Genomic DNA, 26,314 nt, shown 5'->3' with positions numbered 1-26,314 from the left:
CGGAGAGAATCACCTGTCCCTGCCTTCCAAGAACCTTTTCATTCCTTCTGGGAGAGGCAGATGCGACAGCGCAATACGGACGTGGTTCCCCACACTTTTCTTTTGTTCTTTTTTTTGCTTTTTTTCAGGTACTGCCTATGAGCACACCACTGTTTACTTTTTGGTGGGTGTGTGTGCATGCGAGCATGTATGTAATGAAAATCTGCATTCTAGATTTTGCAAGGATTGGCAGATGTATGAATATGTATACACCTTATGTATATAATAACTTCGACCTCTTCAATGCGCCAAACAATATTTTGGGTGCTATATGTATGTTACCATGTAGGTTTTCTTTATGTTGTATAAGCTTGTTTTCTTTTCTGTACTTATTGTATAACTGTTATTACACTGTGCACTTACCTTTATTTTAAAAGCCTTGAATTGAAGCCGCTGCCAAGCGAAAGGGGGCTACGGCTTTGTCAATCTGTATCTGACAGCTTTTTCTGCACCTCCGCTGTCTGTACCTTTACAAGGCAGAAATAAATAATTTCAATTTTAATAAATATTCATCGTCAAAGCATCACGTCTATATGTGCACGAACTTCTATAGGTGCGTGCATGCATGCACAGTCAGTGTGCCTTCCAGGGAGGTTTGTGTGAAAATGGTAGATATGCCTCAAAGGAGACTGTGCATTAAAAAACACTCATGATGTCCCATTGATTTTTCAATTCTTAACTGCTTGATTGTTGAATGTCATTACATTAAGAAAAAGTTCGAAGAATTTGATCTAACTGTTGTTCTTCCCAATCAAATACATGTCGGCAGCAGAAATACTCCATTTGTAGGATTGACACAGATGGACATGCAGCCTTAATTATTCTTAGACGAATTTACAATAGCTATGAAAGTTGCAGATTTTGTCATTTCTTCACCATTCGGCTTCGTATAATCACTTCTTTCACACTCTCCAGTGAAAACATCCAATTGAAATGTTATCCTAGAACTGTACAGTCCACAAGTTGCCTGCACTGATATCATTTGATGATTTTTGTTGTGATGTGACAGGGTCGTTTACAATTAAAACATCGTTCGTGAACAATTTTGCTTGACGCTTTCTGCAGTGCAGATGACTATTATGAGAACTGTCTAACGCAATATCCACTTGATTAAATTTTGTTTCCCGCTAAATAGTTATTTTCTCGATAGTATGCCTAGAAAAAAAAGAAAGCAAAAATGAACGATGTAGTAGTGTTGCAAAAATATCCATTTTCAAAGTATTGAAATCTTGTTATTTTTCGTAAAGGAAATGTAATACCTTTGCGATATGTCTTCTTTCTCTGACTTCCACACTGGTCTTCACATACTGTCGCTCTCATAGTAGTGGTCGTTGCATGCACATCCACATATATAGCGAGAATAGTATTGATTCTGGCTTCATAATTTGCTCTAATTACTACAGTTTGATCAGTCCAGAACAAAACACAGAACAATCCTTTAGCCAGAAGTTGATCTAACTGCTAAATGAACTGTCACTAACATCTGTATATTATGGCTGCTGTTTTCCCCTGTGTGACGAACTGTCATCATCGCTTTTGTATAGCTGGTCTAAATTCCGTCATCATATACTGGTCGGTCAACATTTGTTATGCAAAAACCAAGAAAATAATTTGTGTCTCTCACTTCTTCAAAGCACTGTGCAGCCTGTCAGAATGCACTGGCACGTGTGAATGCGTGGCCTAAAGGATCAGTTTCAAAGTAAAATGGTCCAGAGTTCAATTCCTGCCTGAACCACTGGTGAAGACTTTTCTCACCACATTACTTTATTATGCTCGCCTTTTTTGTGACCCGTGACAAGAAATTTGACGGCTTCTGTAAGAGAAAACTGCATCTACGCAGCTTCTTAAATATACGAATCTGCAAATATATCAATCGAACAAAAAAAATATGTGGAGCCAAAATTCAGTCGGCAACTAAAGCCAGGCCGATGCATTACTGGCTTGTCGAACCGACGAGCCTTTGGTGCTCTCGGCGTTCAGTCGTGTGCTCTGACGGAGGCGCAGCCTGTGCGGCCAGCCACGTGCCTATATAGCTAGAAGTAGACATCGGTCCGACTGTTTTCGGAAGTCAGGTGGCCAGTAAAGCAGGCTTCTGACTATTTCTCAACAATCGGCCAAGCATCGGCAGTCGGCTAGGGTTGCTTGAGAAGATGCTCAAGTGGTTGAAATATACAAGCAGCTGCTTGTGAACACAGTTCTCAAATTGCATGGCTTTGTGACCAAGAGCATTCACCAAAGCCGAGTACATCATGTGTCATATGAAGTCCAAGTGCAATAAATCCAATCGCGCCCTGTGTGCTATATACTATGGGTGCCAGTGAAAGCATGCGAGGGTGAGCCGAGAAGGATGGTAGTTTGATGATGAGCGCCGCCTTCCTACGCGAGCTAGGGAAAATGCGGGATGGAAGCATGCTCGTGGTAATGCAATCAAGCACATGTGAGGGGGAAGAAGAGGATGGCAGGTTGGCTCGTGTCTTGTTTCCTAGCATGGCTTCAGGATGACTGAGCACATACACAGCCCATTTGCCCTGTTTTACAAGTAATGTTCCGTGTGCGCAAAGAGTGGGTGTACTGAAATGGTGTGGTATCTTGTGTGCCGTCTTCCCACGTGGTTAGTGCTGGAGGTTGTGTTATCTTGAGTTTTGGAGACACGTTGTACAGAGATACACACGAAGCATACGATCTTCGCTGCCGATGCTTTTCGTGATAGCGTCGTCCCCACTTTGGGGGACACTAACAGGCATGGGGGTGAAATGGACACGAAAGCGTGGCCGCCTTCACTTTGTGCCGCCATTGTGAAGGTATCGTCGACACAGCAGGAAACCGCATCTTTCGTCGCTGTCTGTGATATTCAATAAAACGAATTTTCTTGTCATTCAAATTTGCATTTTCCGATTGCCCAATAATTAGGAAAATCTTGTAACCCCTTATGTGTAAGAAAAATCAAGCTGTGAATGTACTTATTTACTTTAAATGACAAATTTTCATGTAACGAAATTCCAATATAACAAAGCAAATAGCCGATTTTTCCAACTTCATTATATCTAGGTTTAACTTATACTTATGTCTGTCTTGTGGAATATCTCTTCATATTGAATTGCAGACTGCTATAAATTGTGCAGTACCTGTTGAATATCCCGCATAGGCCACTTTGACTGAAATGCTGCTATGGTCCTAGAAAGAAACTTTCATGAATGCAACTGTAATCAAGCTAGCTCTTATGTAAGAATTTAAAGGATCACACACGTACCATAAACTTGAAAGGTGGCACTTTACAATGTAGCTATGGGTGCTGCTTTAATGTGCAGATCTTGAGGGTGTCTTCCAAGGTGAAGGTGATGTGCGCGGCTGTCTTCGATCTCGACTTGGAGGACACCAATGGCTCCTGTGCCTCTGGAGCTGTTGCCTTTCCTCGGTTGCAGGACATTCAACAAGAGATTACCGGTAGGTGAAGAAACACCTTTAGACGGTGCTGCAAGGTGTAACTATATTACTTTGGCCGATCATCTTGTTGCACTGTTAGGTAATTCTTGGGTATTGCCTTCACATGAGTGATCCTCTAAAGTGTATGCATTGGGGTTCTAGAACAGTGATAAGTGGGGAACACCTCATGTAAGTGATTTGCATGTTACGTCTGTATTGCATGACACGTGCATCTACAATATATGTAGTTTAGCAGAATGCGTTGTTGGGCAAGTTGGTTCATTGTATTAGAAAAAATACAAAAAAATATGTTACAATATATGGCTGCTAAAGTCAGCTCTTGATCCTGCCAGTTTAAAGTTTTCACAGGGGAGGAAAAATGTTGCATTTGAAACCGTTATAATCCACAAATACGATTTGGGCTAGTTGATGTTAAAATTAAAATAAAATAGAATATGGGGTTTTATGTGCCAAAAGTTTGGTTAACCGATAGTGGGGGACTCCTGATTAATTTTGACCACCTGGGGTTCCATAACGTGCACCTAAATCTAAGTTCATGGGGGTTTTTGCATTTCATCCCCATCGAAATGCACCTGTCGTGGCCAGGATTTGATCCGCGACCTCGTGCTTATAGCAGTGCAAGGCCTAGTTGGTATGGGAACATATTTAGAAAACTGCACAAATCTGACACTATAAAAGAAATATACTTTAGTTAGTTTCATTCTATATACTTTATTTCTACTTTAATTCAGTACCTGTCCTTCCTTTCTTGTCCTGTTTCCTTTTTTTTTCTTCGCTGTTTTTCTATATTGAAGCCATATCAACAAGCTCAAGACCAGACCCTTTTACAGCAGAAGAGTCAGGTGCAAAGTGCAGTGCATTGTGTCTGTCTCTCCTGCAGTCCTGTTTTTGCATGGTTTTCTCATTACGATAGCCTATAGTTTAATGAAAGTGCACATACCGTTTCATATCTGTGACGGTTTGAAACAATTAATAGGACTGCATTGTTAGTGGCTTTGATTATTTGCTTTTACGTCACGTTGACAAAGTGAAGCTGTATTGCGTGTCTGTGTGTGTTTTTTGAAGCTGTAAAGAATACCACTGATCACAGCACCAACACCGCACCACCAGAATCAGAAAGTAAGTATAATTGCTTATTTCTTGCAATGACACTGATTAGCATTCTTATATTTAACATGGAAGGGAACCGGTCAGATCTAGGTGCATCATAAGTAGGCTTGATAAATCATTCATGCTCAGTTCATTTCATTATGTACTAATGTCTCTCCTAATAAGATGGCTGGTCTTAGGTTGGTTCACTCAGTCATGAGTACATTGACTCATATTCACTTCGTACTGGTTTCACAAATATGAGAACAGTGCGAGTAAGCGAGAAGAGGTGCGATTGGACGTGCGTGTGAATGTGTATGAGTGCCGGTGAGTTTGCATGGACATCAGCATAACGAGGAGTGAGTACCAGTTAACATGAGTACCAACGAAAGTCAGTGACATCGAGTTTGAGTGCACATGAGTATGAAGCTGAGTGATTCGTTTTTTGTAAGTATGAACATGAGGAAGTGCTGGTGATTGTGAGTGGATGTGAGTGTAATCGTGAGTGGGTACCGTTAATAAAAAAAAAAAAGTCGCAGTTCCACCCAAAAGGCGAAGCACTGATTGCAATAGCAAATTAGTAGATAGCTGTACGAAGTAAGGATAGTAGTTTTGTCAGCCGTGTAAACTTGTAAACACTCGCTTACTAACTAAATTAACAATGATGGATTGTGTAAGCATGATTGAACGAGGTCGTAAAAAGAAACAGGCATGCAGAGACAGCGTTATCTTTGTGTTTCTGCTTCTTTCTACGTCCTTGTTCAGTCGCGCTTACACATTCTCTCATGAATTTAAACCAACTAGACTGCCAACTAAATCAGTGCATATGAAGCTACCGACACTATGCGCACTCTGTAAACATCGCAGATCACTTTGAAGATGAGGCCCACTTGGGCGCACACTTCGACCACGTCACAGATCATTTTGAAGACACACGAGTGGCAGCAATGTGTCCCTATGACTATCGCCAAAGTTGTCTGCTATGGTGTCCGCCATTCGCATGCCCAGTGCTGTAGTAGACACCGCAGATGTCTCCACTATGTACAGAGTGGCAGGCGAGGAGCATTCACTGGCTCACCATCCCATGCTTTTACTCGCACATAAAACATGTGGCACGCAGCGACAGTCTTATTGCCTTTAGACTTTATACAGAACCTTTTGGCAGCGTTGACGGCAGAAATGCACCTGGAGTGTCCATATAATTGCTATTGCAATAAACATTCAGAAACAGAAATCGTATACTACATGTTAAACTCGGCCCGAGTCTGAAGCACCTGAGAAAGCATAGGCTGCTTCTTATAACATTTTATTCAAAATAGGCTACATGAAACTGTGTGCACATATCACCATTCACGAGAGGAAAACACTTACCTTCCCTTGATTGAATTAATTTATTGACAGATTTTGCAATTGTTATCTTTGTTTTTCTTTTCTTCCTTTTTTTCAGAAACTTGGTCAGAGTCTGTGACACCCGAGAAACCTACTTTGGGTGAAATTAACTTTCCCAATTACTGCATGCTGACTGCATTAGCCTCTTGTGCATGGCTTAGACTTGCACGGCGACACTTCATAGTGTAGCGGTGGATGCTGCTTTAATGTGCATGTGAAACTTCGCTAGTGTCTGAGACACCTCAGAAATCATTAGTACTGCAAGTGAAATGAACCTTCTCATTTATTGTGGGCTGTTTCTTTGAACATGCTTTAAAAGTATGGTGATGGGCTATGCAAGCCTATGTGCACATATCACTATTAATGAGTGAAATGGGCATACATTCCCATCATTTAATTTATTTACTAGCAAATTTTTCAATGTCATCTTTTTTCTTTTTTCAGAAACTTGGTCAGAGTCTGAGACTCCTGAGAAATCTACTTCAGGTGAAATTGGCTTTCTTAATTACTACATGCTGAGTACAGAAGCTTTTGATTTGTGAATGGACATTAGCTTTCTTTGCCTTTGAAGTTCTGTGTTAATTGTTACAGGCACATTTACAGTGAAATCCTGATAATTAATTGATGGATAATTCAAACGGCTCTGTTGGATGACATCCGCTGCCAAGGGCTGTGAGTGGCGGTGCTGGCTAACACTCCCATTGTTTTACTAGGAAACATAAATACCCAAGAAAGTGTATGGGGAAATGGTGCCGCGGTAGCTCAAATGGTAGAGCATCGCACGCTAAATGCGAAGGTTGTGTGATCGTTCCCTACCTGCGGCAGGTTGTTTTTTCATCCACTTTCATTTCCATTAATTTATTTCTTTATTTCATTTATTAAGCACAAGTAATTTCCCCTATGTTGCCCTTGGTGCCAGTGTTTGTTGGCTTCTTATGATATAAAAAATGGAGCAGTGTGCTGTGTGTAATTATTTGACATGTTTTACCTGCACAGAATGATGAGATGATACACTCTGACCACTTGACTGGTTTAAACAGCTGATAGGGTGTTGATACACACAATCAAATCAATGCAAGCATATAATATGTGCTCCTTATCGAAACATTTATTACATCTACACTGTGTTTTATCACCTCTGTGCCTCACAGTTAAATGTGTTTTGTGTTGCAATATTGGGTTGTCTTCATGTTTTGTGTGCAAGGGTTTACCATAAAAGCTACGAGGTTTATAATACAAGGTATTTTGTCCTGAATTTGACATGCATAAGTTTTGTTTTGTGTTATATTCTGGTACTACTCTTCTACTTCTATTCCGCGCATTTAGTCATGGTTTCTGTTAAAGGGTGGTCCAAAGCAAGGCACTTATCACCATCATCATCAGTGTCTGTGATGGAAAGGGAAAATCGAACCCACAAATGCCCATGCCCACCTTGCCAAAACATTTGCCAAGACTGGCATACTGCATATCATGCCAGTGACCATGCTGATCCTTGTCTCATTTCCCCTTTGCCAAGAGGAAGGGATGAAGTTTCTGGGATCGCAAGAGCCCTCCTGGAAATTGAGAAAGATTTGGCTGCTTACGCTTTTCAAACATCACATCCGAAGTTGGGCATTACCCACCAGTGCACTAAAGAATCTCATAGGCAACATGATCATGTGTCATATCTACTAATTACCAGGCACACACATCACCTACTTAGATGGTGTTTAAATGCTGCTGATCAGAAAATTATACAGTTACCAGCCCTGCAGCTTTTCCAAGATTGGCCTTTTTTTTTTGAAGCAAACTTCAGAATATTGAATGCTCTGGATGCCACAGATGAGTACCTCTGGGTGGACCTCTTCAACAATGCGTCATCTGATGAAAGTGACAGTGAATCATAAGGCAATGCAGGGCTTCAACCCTTTAAAAGGATAAGACATAAATACACAAAAAGAAATGTTAATTTCTCATCTGGATATGCAAAATGCACCGACAATCAGCATAATCAATGAAAAGAAAAGATATTTTACTGAAGATTTTTCAGTAATAGGGCGGCAAAACCAGGCAGGAATCTGGAAGTGGGCTTCACCTCAAGCCACCTATGGCTTTGTTTAGACTTTGTACAGACAGCTCTCATTACAGTAGAACCTCGTTGATGCGTTCCCGTTATGTAGGTTTTCCCGGCACCAACGTTCGCAATCGAGAACACAAAATATGACCCAATAGAGTTATGCTCATTTTTTACCGGTTCATACATTCCCGGAAAACACAATTTTTCAGCACCAACGTTCAGTACGTCGCCAAACCGCAATCGTGTAATACATTATCCGAATGTTAGATCCCATGTAAACAAGAAAATGTGTGAGGCACGCGCGATCGAGAACAGCATATAGCTTCCTGTTGCAGCAGCTTCACCGCAATACTCGCCTACCCGTCTCACGTGAAAACGCCGGCGTGCACTCAGTTTCTCATTTCAGTACCAGCAAATCTTCTCCAGAGTTGTCGCACGCAGCATTCACAGCTATCACCACCAATCCTATTGCGATAAGCATCTTCGCCTATCTGCTTCACAGTGCGTGTTGCCATTGGAAGAGTAGCGCACACTTTTAGGCGATAAACAAAGCATGCCACTGTTCCCTTCTGCAGACTGCGAGCGTATACGTTTTCTGGGTGCTAGATCCCATGTGAACAAGAAAATGTGTGAGGTGTGCGCAATCGAGAACGGTATATTGCCGCCCGTTTCACATGAAAACAACGACACGTACAGTTTCTTATTTCGATACCAGCAAATCTCTGCTTGGGTAGTCGCATGCCACATTCACAGCTATTGCCACCAAACCTATTGAAGTAAGCACCTTCACCTATCTGTTTTACAGCGTGTGGTGCGTAAAAGTGTATAAGTAATACTAAAGTAATGTAAAATTCTGAACAGTATTAGTCATTGCATATCTGTAGCTCTGAGTACATGCTGTGCACCTGTGCCAGTTCTTTGTTATCACTGTTACATAATGAGTTGTTTTTTATGTTTACAGAAACAAGGGAAACAAGTAAGCATAAAAATAAGCATTACATATTTATATTTACATAATAACGGAGTGCTCTTTATACATATTATGATATTTTTTTTTTCTCCATCTTACAGAAAGTGAAGAAATGGCACCTCCGGAAAAGGAAGAAATCACGCACACTGAGCACATGACTGGTAGACTCTTTTATAATGCCCTTAACAAAATGAAATTTAAACTCTGTATCTGTTCCTTGAGAACATAAGCAGTACTCGCAACCACTAGCTAGCAGGATCCTCATCTAATTTACGTTTTCATGTGTCTAAAGCATGTGCACACACTTTGCAGAAAGCATTGAAACAGGAGAGACAGCTGGTCACACTGGTAAGTATAAAATAGTACTCATAGTGAATGGAATTTATGCTCTGTAATTATTTCACATCTGTTCACTTTCAGAGATTGAAGATGTTACACACACTAATGAGATTAGTGGCAAATCATCATGCACTTCTTTATTTAAATCAGTGCATGTACAGTTTAATCACTGCAGGCATTTGAAACATTGATGTAGACATTCCATGAATATACATTTTATTCACTCACACACTAGCCACTAAGGACGTGGCAGTTTCTGTCTATCATAGATGCCACTGACAATGTTCACACACAGATATCTACATTTTTTACACATACATTGCACTTACACCGGTTTCATCTTGCTGTTTTCCTCTCGAACAATTACTTGATTTTGCTTACGAAAAGTACTCGGACAACAGCCATGTGGTTGTTGTGGTAAAAAAGGTGGCTACAGATATGGAGCACTATGCTCAGCTTATTAAGTATTTCACTACAGGGCAAAAAGAAATAGTGCATTCTAACCACACAGAGTAAGAAGAGAAGAAGAGTAAGATGGTGCAGTAAGAAGAGAAAGCTTATTTGATGAACCTTAATTGGTCCAACTGCTTTGTGTTTAAACACATGATTGTTCTTTATTGGTTTCAATTATTTGCAATGGTCTTAAGCTAAAGTAACAGTGAAGGCAACCATTGCAAACATTAGGTCAAGCTCAAGTAGCAAATTGATGCTCAAGGATGTCTAAAGCATTATATTTGCTGATAGATTTCATAAAAGAAAAAACCATGTTAAACGTTACAAAAAAATGATGCTGCCACTGTGAAAGAACACCAGCAGCTCTTGTGACATATTATGGTCGAACTACATTTTGTAAAATGCTGCTAATCAAACGCAATGAAAAACTCGATTGCATTTCATTTCAACATGAAAGAAAAAGCAGTTTTGCCAACATCATTCAATTGGCATTATTTGTGAGAGTGAGCTGTCTATGCATCTCCCTCTGACCTAAAGGAGTTGCTAGCACCTCGCAGAGCCCCAGACCTCCAAAATCATTGGTGCTTCTTAGGATTCCATCTATACGACATTGTATGAAGCAGGCAGCTTGAATTGCATTAGAATAGGGTGGTCACTTCAGTCCGAATTTTCTTTGCAAATTAGCCATATGTTAGCATAAAACAAATGTTGCAATGTTTTAAACAGGGGGAAGGCGGGAGATGTAAATTCAAGATGATGAGCAAAACGAGAACAAAGGTGAAAGCATGAGCTAATGTTTCGACAAGTGGACTTGTCTTCTTCTATGTTTTTTAACAGTGTGATGACCTAAACAATCTACTACAATTTTTATATTTACCTTTGAATGATTCATTTGAGGCATCAGAGCATTGCAGTATGGGCTGTGCAAAGGTTTTGCATAGGTTGCTGATTCCATGTGTAAGCTGGTGATTCAGTTCCAGTTTTAAATTGTATTTTACAATTCTGATTCTTTCAGGGAGTTCGCAAGGGCATCAAACAGGCCAGGATACTACTGGTAAATGACACTTTCTTGGTGACACAATAAGGTGCCAACATGCTAGTTGATTGAACTAGTTCTCTAGTTCTTCTAGTGCTTCTTTTGAGGGTCTATATCAATTGCATTGGGTTTCTGTGGCATTTCTTTTGTAAAAATGTTTGACAGGCAGTAGAATATTTGTGTGACAAGTTTGTCAGCTCTTGGTATAACTTTCATTGCTGTGCCTGCAAATTTGAACATTTGCACACTTCACAATTTCTGGGATTAACTTCTAATGCATGCTCTTTCAGGAACTCCATCTTGGTGGCAGACTCCTGAAACACAAGCTGGTACTCCACATTTTTCATTTTATGTGAAAAAAGAAATTGTCTTCGTCTACAATTGCCTTAAGGGCACTTCACTTACAAACATTTTTTTTTTATTTATGGGTGAATTCTTATCAAACTTGCATTACTTTTGTGTTCTGACATACTTGACCTAATTACGCACTTTATCTTTCTGTGCAACAAGTAGTTTTAAAATATTAAGACATCTGTTTAGTTTTCTTTTTGTGTGTGGGGCACTAGTTTGGAAGTGAGCTCTCTGTGAAATGCTGGTTTTTATGAAGGAGTCTGGCATATCTAAATAATGTTGAATGATCAGAGTTTGCATTGCTACAAGAATGAATGCTCTGAACTGATATGAGCCAAAGTTATAGCATTTCAAAATTTTAAAATAAAAAAAGCTATAGTAACACATGGAAAAAATTATTACTTTTTCAAAATTTTTTATAATAGTATTTGTTCATATGATAGCTCCCTCTACACTCTGTATTAGTTTACCTTTCTGACAAAATAAGAAAAAAAAAACATATTTGCAGTAGTATAAGTAGAAGCTGGCATATCATCACTCCAAAACTTTGACATTATCAGAAATACTGTTTTGAGAAAACAAGCAAGAACATTTTGTGACCTGTTGATGGTGATTATGGCAAAGGCTAAATCAGTCAAGGATGATACCGGGGTCTGATCAAGCACAAATAAGTGCTCTACACCAACCTGGAGCAAAGGTATGCGAAAATATTTGAACCAATTTTTGATTCCAAAGAGCAGTGTACCCCCTTAAGAAATTCACACTTTCACTCTAATGTTCACAAAAAGGTCCTCCACACAAATTTTAAAAGATACATAATTATTGTTTTCTGCAGCCTTTGTTTCTTGTTACGGTATGTTGCTTTTGGGGTGATGGGCTAATCAGAGTGCTGTAAAGCAACCTTTTCTTAACTGTCACGACTTCAGGCAGCAACTTTACACAATGTGCATGTTCTGGGAATGTTCCCCAACCCCTAACCTCACCTCATGTATTATGATGTGTACCAACCAACATCCCACCATTCATATGACGATAGCACGCATTGCCATTTCACCACCAGGAACCAGCCCCTCCACCAACAAGGTCGACTTGGGCTAGAGGCATCATTGAACTGTTTTCTTCCTCCTCATCTCACCTAACCACTTTTGTACCATCAGCAGCAATTGAAACATGAACAGAAAGGAAGCGGTCAGAATGCCTGTTAATCGTCATGTGAAATCACTCCATCGCCATTGTCAAAGCATAGTGTAAATCTAATCTACACCTTGGGACCAACCACTGTTACTAGTGCAGCTGAAATTGGAAATGCATCATAGATTCTACTAGCTTTCAACTTACTCCCGTATGAGTTTATACTGATAGTTAGGAAGTTATTCTGATAGTTAGGATATTTAGGAACCTATAAAAAAATTTACAGACCTAAATTAAAAATTCTGCTTCCTAGAGTCTCTAGAATTTAACCTTCTCTCTCAAGTGCAACAATATTCATTCAAGTCAGTCCAACGGTTGTCTCATAAAGGCAGTTCTGCATTTTACATGTATTTGAATAGAGAAGTCAGAGTTGGTCTCAAGCTAAAATTTCCTCCTGAATGTTACCCTTCCACCTGACATGTGCAGTCCCCATGATGGAGGCCTTCATGGAGGTCAGAGCCTGCATTAGAGCTGTAACATCCTGTCAGTGCCCTACACACTTTCTTGGTCCTTGGTAACTTTTGTCCTTACTCACCATGGCATAATAATTTGGCATGTCCTTTTTGCACCAATGTATGCATGCCGTAAGTTTATTGTAACAAACAGTTCACTGCTTTTGTCTGGGTGCCACATTAACTGCAATGATTTAGATCCTCTTATTCAAGATGCCCAAACCAGTTTTAAACCTGTCATACAGATTAGCAGCATTATACTTCACTGTCCGGCTCATTGCCTCACCATTATGGGTATGTTGGCACTGTATGTGACAAGGAGTGTTCAACAAATTTTTGTTTGACATGCGCTAGCATTCACAATTGGCAGTGCTGTTGTATGAAAGCATTATATTTTCATTTGTTAATTCTGTCACTTCCTTCTTTAATGACGACTTAGTTTTCTAGTCATATAGAGAGTTGAATTTTGGCTTATTGGCTGTAGACCAAATGATTGGACAGCTATGTTACATTAGTTCATGTCTTAAAGCGTATAAGTAATAGAGAGTGTAGTATCAAAGTTCATAAAGTAAAGTTGTAAAAACCAGAAGAGCATATTTACAGTTATTACATGTCTAAGGTCCGAATACGTGGTACGCAGCTGTGCAGGTTTTTTGTTATCACTGTTGCACAATAAATTTTTATGTTTACAGAATCAAGGGGAACAAGTAAGCATAGGAATAAGCATTACATATTTGCATAAAATGGAGCCCTTTCTGTGCATAATTATGGCCCCCCCCCCTTTATTTTTCAACATACAGAAAGTGAAGAAATCACACACACTGAGCGCACGACTGGTAAGCTATCATATAATAATCTTGTTACAATTCAATGTGATGTCTGTACCTGTTTCTTGGCAATATGAGAAATGCGCTCACAACCACTGGCTAGCAGGATCCTCATCTAATTAAAAATTTTAATGTTTGTTTAAGCAAACTTCCCAGCTGCACACATTTGTTATGCTACTAGAAGTTACACTTTCATTTGCAGAAAGCGCTGAAACAGGAGATACAGCTGGTCATACTGGTAAGTATGAAATAGTACTTCCAATGAATGGACATTTGTGCTCTATGCACTTATTTGACATTTGTTCACTTCCAGAGATTGAAGAAAGATAGCTAGTTCCAGTGAATGGACATTTAATTTTTATGAATTAATTTTATGTTTACAGAATCAAGGGGAACAAGTAAGCATAGGAATAAGCCTTACATATCTGCATAATACAAATGTTTGCATATTGATCTTTGCATAATTATCACCCTTTTCTTTACATACAGAAAGTGAGGAAATGACACCTACAGAAAGGGAAGAAATCACACACACTGAGCGCATGACGGGTAAGCTCTCTTGTTAAAATGCAATTTAATCTCTTGGTCTGTTCCTTGGAAATATGAGAAATCCGCTCACAAGCACTGGCTAGTAGGGTCCTCATCTAATCTACATTTCTATGTGTGTCTAAACGAACTTCACAGCTGCATACATTTGTTTTGCTACTAGAAGTTACTCTTTTATTTGCAGAAAGCACTGAAACAGGAGATACAGCTGGTCATACTGGTAAGTATGAAATAGTACTTCCAATGAATGGACATTTGTGCTCTATGCACTTGACATTTGTTCACTTCCAGAGATTGAAGAAGTGACGCACAGTAATGAGATTACTGGCAAGTCATGTGCTTTTTTAAATTATTGCATGCACAGTTTAATCATTATAGGCACTTGGAACATTGATGCAGGAATTCTATGAATTTGCATTTTATTCACAGGACATTTTTGTGTCTTTCCATGCACACATGCTTGAGTATGTAGGTTTATTGCGGTAGCTCTGAAAATTTATTGTAACCAAGCAGACAGGTTTGGTGTAGCCATAATGTATCTACATACCTATTTTTAAGAATTTTTCATAAAGTACTGAAACAGTACTCAAGTATAACCTTATTTTCTTTAATCACTCTGTGTGCTAGTACAATTGGTTACATCTAGAAATTATTTGCAGATACCAAAAGCAGTATGGAGATGACAACAAGTGGGAAGCCAGTCCCATCTTCGAGACGTAAGTCATGAGGCCCATGACTTTCACAGAAGTTCTTATTGTGCATTCTTACTGGGATGCCCAAATCTAATTGCTCAACAGTATTTCATGTTGAAGCTTGTCTTTAACGTTTTCTAATCATACAAAATACATACTCTCATTTTTTCTTTGCTTGCTTACATTTTGTATAAGTAGGAAGATAGTTTCTTGTACTTAATAATAATTTATTGCTGGTGTAATGAGATTTTGTTACTGGTAGTTCTTACATAACAATGCATGATATTGGGACCCCATCCACAATTCATGCTTAGTTCTTAGTTCCAGCTGTATAACCTTGATGCACTTCATTCCACTATTCGACAAAGTGATCTGTTCTTTGTTCTTCAGAAACTAGCTTAAAGATCCTTTGTAATGTGGTAGTTTCATGTCTTATAGCCTGTATTTTGCAAGTATTTGTGTCCTCAATGTGTGTTCTGGCTGCCTAAATGAGAGCTTATTGTGAAGCAGTCTTCAATAAGTATCCAGTGAGTTCAGATTTTGAAACCAGATTGCCAGTTTGTTGGCGTACGCTCTGTGTGAGGCTAGGACTGAAGGCAAGTTCCGGATCTAGCCAAACATAGTCATTTCATCATACTCTCCAACCCGTAGCACATGTAATCGCATCTGTGTTGGGTTTGGACGAATAAGGCATACAGCGGTGTCATCTTTAACAATATTTATTGCTGTGATCACTAAGTAACACTTGCAGAGAGAAAGAGTTATTGCTGCAAGCAATAAGCAACATTTGCAGAGGGAAAATCCATTCTGTAGATAGGCTTGCCTCGTTGCACGTGATAGTTGGCTAGTGTGGCCGCTCATGGGTTGCAGCAAGTATCCATGAGGTCATTGGTCAGGTTCAAGGGTGGAGCACCCGAATATCTGGGAGGGAGGGGGGCACAGGCATCACGAGAGCGAGGGACAACCTGGGAGAGAGCGTAGTGCACTTTTCCGTGCCTGCGTGCTGGCTCTTCACGCATCCGCAATGTGCAATTTCTACGATGTGAGTACATGGGAAGAAATGGGCAAGTGTGCTATCCACATCTTGCATGAGAGCTTCTGCAGCATTTTCTTGGAAAAAGGTTCAATGCATTTGTGGGACATTCACCTGCCTCTGGTGAACTTTGTAACACGCTGCTTGCATATATGAATATACGAAACTGTTGGCGTAAAAATTTGACGTTTTTTCAGGCTCTTTCGTTATACATTTTACTGCGTATAAATCTTTTGGTTTAGCTCAGATTACCTAGTGCTTGAAAAAATGTACAGGAAAAGCAAAATATCTTACTGGATATAAAGGTTTCATGCCGATCGTGTTTAAAAATGATTTGCCTGTATTGAAGGGTGTATGGAAGAAGAGTGGTCATGTGAAGCACTTGTTTAGCAACTCAAGCTGAAAGCAGGTCACTAGATAAAATAATTTTGTAGAGAGTACCATAATGCTCCCACTAGTACCATTTTCAGTTCATGTTGATTTAAACTAGAGGAACAGTGAGTGGAAATGTGAGGTTAGGCTGAAATTGCAAATTCATGCTCAAAGATGTCCAAATCATTGCATTCACCTATAGCTTTCATAAAGGGAAAAAACAATGTTAAATGTTGCACAGGAAAGATGGTGCACTGCGAAAATACCGTACGTAGCAGCTTTCGTGTTATATGATGTCCCAAATACATGAAAAGGTTAATTATATTTAGTTTCAACATGAAAGAAAAGGCCATTTAACCAACATTATTAGATTGGCACTATTTGTAGGTGTGTGGCAAAGCCTCTGCATGTCCCTTTAACCTAAAGCAGGTGGTAGCACACGGCAAAGCCAGACCTCTAAGATGGCCAGTGCAGCTTACGATTCTATGTGGATCACACCGTGTGAGGCATGCGGTTTAAATTGCTGAAGAATAGGGTATCATAAGGAGCCAACCAACACAGACACCAAGGTCAAATAACATAGGGGAAATTACTTGTGCTTAATAAATGAAATATAAATTGATGGAAATGGAAGCGGGTGAACAACTTGCTGCAGGTGGAAAATGATCCTACAACCTTCGCATGATATGACTAATAACATCGGGCCCCTCGGTTAACCTCCTTTCATCTCTGAAGATAGGGTAGTCACTTCAGTCACAATTTTCTTGGCTATAGAATCATATGTTGGCATAAAACAAATGTCAGGTTTGTAAAAGCATAATCCAAAGAGTCTACAGGTATTAAGTGCTTAACCTTAATACATTTTTGGGGGGGCGTCAGAGCAGAGCAGTAGGCATTGTGAATCTCAGTCCCAATTTTAAATAATTGTGCAATAAAATTCTGATCTTTTTGATCAGTTCCGAGTTTTCTGATCAGTTCAACGGAGCAACAAACAGGCAAGGATACTACTGCTAAACCACTGCTTTGTTGCTGATATGATGTGAAGTCAACATGCTAATTGATTGAACAAGTTTCTTTTAAACCAGTTCTCAAGTGATTTTAGTGTTTCTTTTGAAGCCCTATATGTCAATTGATTGATGGTTTCTGTGGTATTTTCTGGTTAAGTAGTTTGACATGCAGTGTAATTCTTGAGTAACATTGTTTGTCAGCACTTGCCATAACTTTCAATGCTGTGCTAGAATATTTGAACATTTGCACACTTCATAGTTTCATTGATTTATTCTAATTATTGCTTTTTCAGGGACTCCGTGGTGGCACCAAACTTCTGAAACGCAAATTGGTACTCCACACTTTTATTTTTAAGTGTAAAAAACAACTTAATTTAACATTTTCATCTACACTTGTCTTACCATCATTCTAACATCAGCAATAATTAAATTCAAACTGCAAAGATCAGGCCAGATTGTCTGTTAAGTGCAGTTATTTGGGAGTGGGATGGGAAGTTGCTCTGTTCCCAGCTTCTAGACAAAGTGTAAAGTGAATTTATTCTGATAGTACAGTATTCCTTGTGTGAAGGGGTGAACTAGCTGGAATCTTGTTGATATTAGTTATATTGTGTATTGTATAGAAATTAATTCTCTGCAGTATTTTTACCTTGAATGATTCTCACACTGAAATATATTGTGGCATTCAAATATGCTGTGTGCGCCTTCTGTTTGGCTCATTCATTCAAATGGTAAAAAATACATGTGTAAATTTAGATGAACCAAAGAATGCAGTGCCCTATAAGTTCAGAAAATCTACTGAAAAATTTGGTGTTACCACTTTTCTTGTCTACTTTTTACCTCTTGTATCCAGAAACGAGAAAAAAACTCAATATTTCAGTCTCCATATCTTTTCAATAATTTGTCACAGAAGCTCTAGAAAGCACAGATATCTTTTCCATGACTTTTTGTCTTTTTAATTAATCTTTGAATTGCGACCTGTGTTACCGGTCATCTCTGTAGCATGAAGCTAGATCGATTGCAGCTACAGCATGACAGACACGGACAAAAGGACTAGAAGGCGGCACAAAGCGACGCACTTTTTGGGTTCCCTTCTAGTCCTTTTGTCTGGACCTGTCACACTGTAGCTATCATGAAGCTTCACCAGCTCACCCAATTTTCCATCTTATTGAATCAAGCCAGAAGCGTTTTTTCAGTCAGAGAACATTGTCTATAATTATTTTATTACCTTTGGATGCATCTCTTGATAGTACCAAAGGTCCACAGCTTTTTGTGTGAAAAGATGGTATTGTATGGCTGTCTTAAATATGTACAATTCTCTTCAGTAAAACTCTGTGAAGAGATGCTTCGGGTGGAATAACATTCTTTACCTTTTTCTCAGGTGGTTTCACAAAACCAACACATTGGTGGGAAAGTAAGTTGCTGTTACTACTTTAATTATAATTAAATATTTTTTTTTCAGGAATTATTTTCAGTGTTCACAGTGATGTTTTCCTCCTGAATGTTCCCCTTCCACCTAGCATGTGCAATCCCTATGAAGGCCTTCGTGGAGGTTAGAGCCTGCATTAGAGCTGTAACATCATGTCAGTGCCCTCTATACTTTTTTTCTCCTAGGCAACTTCTCTCCTTACCCACCATGACATAATAATTTTGCATGTCCTTTTTGCACCAATGCATGCATGCAGTAAGTTTATTGTAACAAACAGTTCACTGCTTTTATCTGGGTGCCAGATTAACTGCATTGATTTGGATCCTCTTATTCAAGATGCCCAAACCAGTTTTGTTAACCTTTCATACAGATTAGCAGCATTATACTTCACTGTCTGGATCATTTCCTCACCATTATGGCTAAGTTGGCGCTGTATGTGACAAGGAGTGTTCAACAAATTTTTGCTTGACATGCGCTAGCATTCACAATTGGCAGTACTGTTGTATGAGAGAATTTCTTTCATTGGTAATTCTGTCACTTCCTTCTTTGTTGACAACTTAGTTTCCTTGTCATATTGAGGGTTGAATTTGGGCTTATTGGCTGTAGACCAAATGATTGGACAGCTATGTTACATGAGTTTATGTTGTGAAGTGTATAAGTAACAGAAAGTGTAGTATCAAAGTTCATAAAGCAAAGTTGTAAAAACCAGAAGAGCAAATTAACATTTATTAGATGTCTTTAGTTCTGAATACATGCTATGCAGCTGTGCAGGTTTTTTTGTTATCACTGTTGCACAATAAATTTTTATGTTTACAGAGTCTAGGGGAACAAGTAAGCATGGGAATAAGCATTACATATTTGCATAATACAGATGTTTACATATTGATCTTTGCATAATTATCACCCTTTTTTTATGTACAGAAAGTGAGGAAATGTCACCTACAGAAAGGGAAGAAATCACACGCACTGAGCGCATGACAGATAAGCTCTCTCTTGTTAAAATGCAATTTAATCTCTTGGTCTGTTCCTTGGAAATATGAGAAATTCGCTCACATGTACTGGCTAGCAGGGTCCTCATCTAATCTACATTTCTATGTGTGTCTAAACAAACTTAACAGCTGCACACATTTGTTGTGCTACTAGAAGTTACTCTTTTATTTGCAGAAAGCACTGAAACAGGAGATACAGCTGGTCATACTGGTAAGTATAAAATAGTACTTCCAATGAATGGACATTTGTGCTCTGTGCAGTTATTTGATGTTTGTTCACTTCCAGAGATTGAGGGAGTGACACACACTAATGATACTACTGACAAATCATCATGCACTTTTCTATATTATCATTGCATGCACAGTTTAATCATTATAGGCACTTGAAACATTGATGTAGGAATTCCATGAATTTACTCTTTTTTTTCACTAACAAACTGGCCACTGGGGACATGACATTTTTAGTCTGACCTTACATATAGCAGATGCTTGTGTATGTAGCTTTATTGGTGTAACTGAAAAATTATCGTGGCCATGCACAAAGCTTTAGTATAACTGCAGTGTATCCTATATAGTTATTTGCCAGATGGTATGATTATTGTTGAGTGATTCTTTTTTAATATCTGCTGAGATTTAGTGTCTCAAGAAAATTTTAAAGAAATATTCGGTGCATGTGTTTTTTTGCAATCACAGTTGCATAATGAATTGCTTTCTATGTTTACAGAATCAAGAGAAACAAGTAAGCATAGGAATAAGCATTACATATTTGCATAATACAGATCACTCTTTATGCATAATTATGACCTTTCTCTCAATGTATAGAAAGTGAAGAAATCACACATACTGAGCGCATGACTGGTAAGCTCTCATATGATAATCTTGTCAAAATGCTATGTGATCCCTGTGTTTGTTCCCTGCCAATATGAGAAATGCACTCACAAGCAATGGCTAGCAGGGTCTTCATCCAATTTAAATTTTGCTGTCTGCCTAAACAAACTTCACAACTGTGCACATTTGTTATGCTACTAGAAGTTAATCTTTCACTTGCAGCAAACACTGAAACAGGAGAGACAGCTGGTCATACTGGTAAGTTCCAGTGAAGGGATATTCGTGCTCTGTGGACTTATTTGACATTTGTTCACTTCCAGAGATTGAAGAAGTGACGTACAGTAATGAGATTACTGGCAAGTCATGTGCTTTTTTAAATTATTGCATGCACAGTTTAATCATTATAGGCACTTGGAACATTGATGCAGGAATTCCATGAATTTGCATTTTATTCACAGAACATTTTTGTGTCTTTCCATGCACACATGCTTGAGTATGTAGGTTTATTGCGGTAGCTCTGAAAATTTATTGTAACCAAGCAGACAGGTTTGGTGTAGCCATAATGTATCTATATACCTATTTTTAAGAATTTTTCATAAAGTACTGAAACAGTACTCAAGTATAACCTTATTTTCTTTAATCACTCTGTGTGCTAGTACAATTGGTTACATCTAGAAATTATTTGCAGATACCAAAAGCAGTATGGAGATGACAACAAGTGGGAAGCCAGTCCCATCTTCGAGACGTAAGTCATGAGGCCCATGACTTTCACAGAAGTTCTTATTGTGCATTCTTACTGGGATGCCCAAATCTAATTGCTCAACAGTATTTCATGTTGAAGCTTGTCTTCAACGTTTTCTAATCATACAAAATACATACTCTCATTTTTCTTTGCTTGCTTACATTTTGTATAAGTAGTAAGCAATAATTTTTTTTACATAATTAATAATAATTTATTGCTGGTGTAATGAGATTTTGTTACTGGTAGTTCTTACATACCAATGCATGATATTGGGACCCCATCCACGATTCATGCTTAGTTCTTAGTTCCAGCTGTATAACCTTGCTGCACTTCATTCCTCTGTTTAACAAAGTGATCTGTTCTTTGTTCTTCAGAAACTAGCTTAAAGATCCTTTCTAATGTGGTAGTTTCATGTCTTATAGGCTGTATTTTGCAAGTATTTGTGTCCTCAATGTATGTTCTGGCTGCCTAAATGAGAGCTTATTGTGAAGGAGTCTTCAATAAGTATCCAGTGAGTCCAGATTTTAAAACCAGGTTGCCAGTTTGTTGGCGTACGCTCTGTGTGAGGCTAGGACTGAAGGCAAGTTCCGGATCTAGCCAGACATACTCATTTCATCATACTCTCCAACACGTAGCACATGTAATCGCATCTATGTTGGGTTTGGACGAATAAGGCATACAGCGGTGTCATCTTTAACAATATTTATTGCTGTGATCACTAAGTAACACTTGCAGAGAGAAAGAGTTATTGCTGCAAGTAATAAGCAACATTTGCAGAGGGAAAATCCATTCTGTAGATAGGCTTGCCTCGTTGCATGTGATAGTTGGCTAGTGTGGCCGCCCATGGGTTGCAGCAAGTATCCATGAGGTCATTGGTCAGGTTCAAGGGTGGAGCACCCGAATATCTGGGAGGGAGGGGGGCACACGCGTCGCGAGAGCGAGGGACAACCTGGGAGAGAGCGTAGTGCACTTTTCTGTGCCTGCGTGCTGGCTCTTCACGCATCCACAATGTGCAATTTCTACGATGTGAGTACATGGGAAGAAATGGGCAAGTGTGCTATCCACTTCTTACATGAGAGCTTCTGCAGCATTTTCTTTGAAAAAGGTTCAACGCATTTGTGGGACATTCACCTGCCTCTGGTGAACTTTGTAACACGCTGCTTGCATATATGAATATACGAAACTGTTGGCATAAAAATTTTATGTTTTTTCAGGCTCTTTCAGGGACTGCAAATATTATACATTTTACTGCGTATAAATCTTTTGGTTTAGCTCAGATAACCTAGTGCTTGAAAAAATGTACAGGGAAAGCAAAATATCTTACTGGATATAAATGTTTCCTGCCGATCATGTTTAAAAATGATTTGCATGTATTGAAGGGTGTATGGAAGAAGAGTGGTCATGTGACGCACTTGTTTAGCAACTCAAGCTGAAAGCAGGTCCATTGATAAAATAATTTTGTAGAGAGTACCATAATGCTCCCACTGGTACCATTTTCAGTTCATGTTGATTTAAACTGGAGGAACAGTGAGTGGAAATGTGAGGTTAGGCTGAAATTGCAAATTAATGCTCAATGATGTCCAAACCATTGCATTCACCTATAGCTTTCATAAAGGGAAAAAACAATGTTAAATGTTGCACAGGAAAGATGGTGCACTGCAAAAATACCGTACGTAGCAGCTCTCGTGTTATATGATGTCCCAACTACATGAAAAGGTTAATTATATTTAGTTTCAATATGAATGAAAAGGCCATTTAACCAACATTATTAGATTGGCACTATTTGTAGGTGTGTGGCACAGTCTCTGCATGTCCCTTTAACCTAAAGCAGGTGGTAGCACACGGCAAAGCCAGACCTCTAAGATGGCCAGCGCAGCTTACGATTCTATGTGGATCACACCGTGTGAGGCACGCGGTTTAAATTGCTGAAGAATAGGGTATCATAAGGAGCCAACCAACACAGACACCAAGGTCAATTAACATACGGGAAATTACTTGTGCTTAATAAATGAAATATAAATTAAAGGAAATGGAAGTGGGTGAACAACTTGCTGCAGGTGGAGAATGATCCCACAACCTTCGCATGATATGACTAATAACATCAGGCCCCTCGGTTAACCCTCTTTCTTCTCTGAAGATAGGGTAATCGCTTCAGTCACAATTTTCTTGGCTATAGAATCATATGTTGGCATAAAACAAATGTCAGGTTTGTAAAAGCATAATCCAAACAGTCTACAGGTATTAAGTGCTTAACCTTAAAACATTTTTGGGGGGCGTCAGAGCAGAGCAGTAGGCATTGCGCATCTCAGTCCCAGTTTTAAATAATTGTGCAATAAAATTCTGATCTTTTTGATCAGTTCTGAGTTTTCTGATCAGTTCAACGGAGCACCAAACAGGCAAGGATACTACTGCTAAACCACTGCTTTGTTGCTCGCCACAGAAGTCCGAGTTACTCGTCATCAAGCCAGGAAGAAAGAAAGGAGACCAAGAGAACGTACGCATCACCATAGACGGGACGACCATAACACCAACCACGCAAGCACGTATCCTGGGTGTCATCTTCCAGAACAATGGCAAGGCGGGGGCGTCGATCGACAAAATAAAAGTTTCAACGGAACAAATTTCGAATATGATCAGAAGAGTCACAAACAGACAAAGGGGATTGAAGGAGGACGATGTACTGACGCTCGTCCAGGCCTTCCTGACGTCGCGCATCGTTTACGCGGCGCCGTACCTCAAGTTACTGAAAAAAGACAGGGACCACTTGAACGTCATTATACGAAAGGCAACCAAGATGGCGCTGGGCATTCCGAAGTATTCTTCGACCGACAAGCTTCTCGGCATGGCCAAGCACAACGTCGTCGAAGAGTTAATAGAAGCTCATCTGTCTAATCAAAGAGTTCGGCTCAGTCAGACGTCGGCGGGACGTCGCGTTCTTGCCAAGTTGGGCTGGCAAGAGGCAGAGCGGAAGGAAACGGGGCCGTTACCCAGGTTGTGAGCGCATAAAATCCACAGTAAGCCGCTGCCTAGAAACATGAGGTCGGGTCGTAACGACGGCCGCTGAGCGGCTCGTATAGCGGCGTTGACGGAGACTTTGGGTCAAATAGTAGAAGAGGAAGAGGGGGTCACTCTCTTCACAGACGCTTCGTTACCCAAGTTTTCATCAAAAGCAACGCTGGCAGTTACGACGCGGGATGTGCTCGTAACCTGCGCCTCCATCAAGACGTCTTTTCCAGAGGTGGCAGAAGAGGCCGCGATAGCGCTAGCACTCGCGCAGCCCAAGGTGGGAAGAATTGTCACCGACTCGCAAAAGGCGTATAACAACTACAGGAAGGGGTGGGAGTTGAGTTAATATGGACACCGGCTCACTCTGGGCTGGAGGGCAACGAACTTGCCCACCAGTTCGCCCGAGAGATGGAACACCGGGTTGAGGAAGGTGAGCCACAGTCCATATTTAGTTACAGAGACATTACGAACCATTATAAGACGGAGAGGCGCCGTTACCCCGATCCTCACAAATCGCTTAGCAGAGAACAGCAAGCGATCTACAGGCAAATACAGGCAGGATCATTCCCGCACCCTTACCTTCAAAACAAGATGTACCCGGAAAGGTACGACAAGGATTGTAACTTCTGCAAAACTCAGTTAGGCACGCTCCAAGACGTCACTGGAGTATGCGATTTCATCAAGGCAATCCCCCCACCTCTTAACTGCCCCGCTACCTTACCCCATCCCTCATCCACCCTTACCAAACGATGGGAGACCTTGCTAACCAGCACCGCCCTGGAAGACCAGCTCGTCCTGATCTCCAGGGGCCAGGCGGCTAGGGAAGCATATGGGTCCCGTGAAGAGGGAACCACTTCCATCGACGGCGTCTAAGAAGATGTCGAGCTCGGCTCAATAAAGTTGTTTCTCTCTCTCTCTCTCTCTTGTTGCTGATATGATGTGAAGTCAACATGCTAATTGATTGAACAAGTTTCTTTTAAACCAGTTCTCAAGTGATTTTAGTGTTTCTTTTGAAGCCCTATATGTCAATTGATTGATGGTTTCTGTGGTATTTTCTGGTTAAGTAGTTTGACATGCAGTGTAATTCTTGAGTAACATTGTTTGTCAGCACTTGCCATAACTTTCAATGCTGTGCTAGAATATTTGAACATTTGCACACTTCATAGTTTCATTGATTTATTCTAATTATTGCTTTTTCAGGGACTCCGTGGTGGCACCAAACTTCTGAAACGCAAATTGGTACTCCACACTTTTATTTTTAAGTGTAAAAAACAACTTAATTTAACATTTTCATCTACACTTGTCTTACCATCATTCTAACATCAGCAATAATTAAATTCAAACTGCAAAGATCAGGCCAGATTGTCTGTCAAGTGCAGTTATTTGGGAGTGGGACAAAGTGTAAAGTGAATTTATTCTGATAGTACAGTATTCCTTGTGTGAAGGGGTGAACTAGCTGGAATCTTGTTGATATTAGTTATATTGTGTATTGTATAGAAATTAATTCTCTGCAGTATTTTTACTTTGAATGGTACTCACGCTGAAATATATTGTGGCATTCAAATATGCTGTGTGCGCCTTCTGTTTGGCTCATTCATTCAAATGGTAAAAAATACATGTGTAAATTTAGATGAACCAAAGAATGCAGTGCCTGATAAGTTCAGAAAATCTACTGAAAAATTTGGTGTTACCACTTTTTCTTGTCTACTTTTTACCTCTTGTATGCAGAAACGAAAAAAAAACTCAATATTTCACTCTCCATATCCTTTCCATAATTTGTGACAGAAGCTCTAGAAAGCACAGATATCTTTTCCATGACTTTCTGTCTTTTTAATTAATCTTTGAATTGCGACCTGTGTTACCGGTCATCTCTGTAGCATCAAGCTAGATCGATTGCAGCTACAGCATGACAGACACGGACAAAAGGACTAGAAGGGGGCACAAAGCGACACACTTTTTGGTTTCTTTTCTAGTCCTTTTGTCTGGACCTGTCACACTGTAGCTATCATAAAGCTTCACCAACTCACCCAATTTTCC

The 26,314-nt window shown here is 39.7% G+C and overlaps 1 protein-coding gene across 2 annotated transcripts in view; it reads left to right on the top strand.

Moving 5' to 3' along the window:
* Window positions 1-26,314, top strand: part of LOC126521334 (uncharacterized) — a 76,568-nt gene that overhangs the window by 42,425 nt on the left and 7,829 nt on the right. Inside the window, exons 33-45 of one of the 2 annotated variants that reach the window (XM_055065920.2) lie at window positions 3,348-3,483; window positions 4,549-4,602; window positions 6,020-6,061; window positions 6,406-6,447; window positions 8,979-8,993; window positions 9,089-9,148; window positions 9,300-9,335; window positions 10,795-10,833; window positions 11,106-11,144; window positions 13,610-13,645; window positions 13,839-13,874; window positions 13,950-14,034; window positions 14,126-14,185. In XM_055065920.2, the coding sequence (XP_054921895.1) occupies window positions 3,348-3,483; window positions 4,549-4,602; window positions 6,020-6,061; window positions 6,406-6,447; window positions 8,979-8,993; window positions 9,089-9,148; window positions 9,300-9,335; window positions 10,795-10,833; window positions 11,106-11,144; window positions 13,610-13,645; window positions 13,839-13,874; window positions 13,950-13,966 (552 nt within the window). In that variant the 3' untranslated portion in view covers window positions 13,967-14,034; window positions 14,126-14,185. Of the gene's footprint in view, window positions 1-3,347; window positions 3,484-4,548; window positions 4,603-6,019; window positions 6,062-6,405; window positions 6,448-8,978; window positions 8,994-9,088; window positions 9,149-9,299; window positions 9,336-10,794; window positions 10,834-11,105; window positions 12,193-13,609; window positions 13,646-13,838; window positions 13,875-13,949; window positions 14,035-14,125; window positions 14,186-26,314 lie in introns of those variants that run through there. The other variant, XM_055065919.2, reaches the window with a different exon arrangement.

This window comes from Dermacentor andersoni, chromosome 6 (genome assembly GCF_023375885.2).
Source record: "Dermacentor andersoni chromosome 6, qqDerAnde1_hic_scaffold, whole genome shotgun sequence".
Lineage (NCBI taxonomy): Eukaryota > Metazoa > Arthropoda > Arachnida > Ixodida > Ixodidae > Dermacentor > Dermacentor andersoni.
Note: the sequence above shows the minus strand (reverse complement) of the source record. Positions and strands in the feature narration are given on the sequence as shown.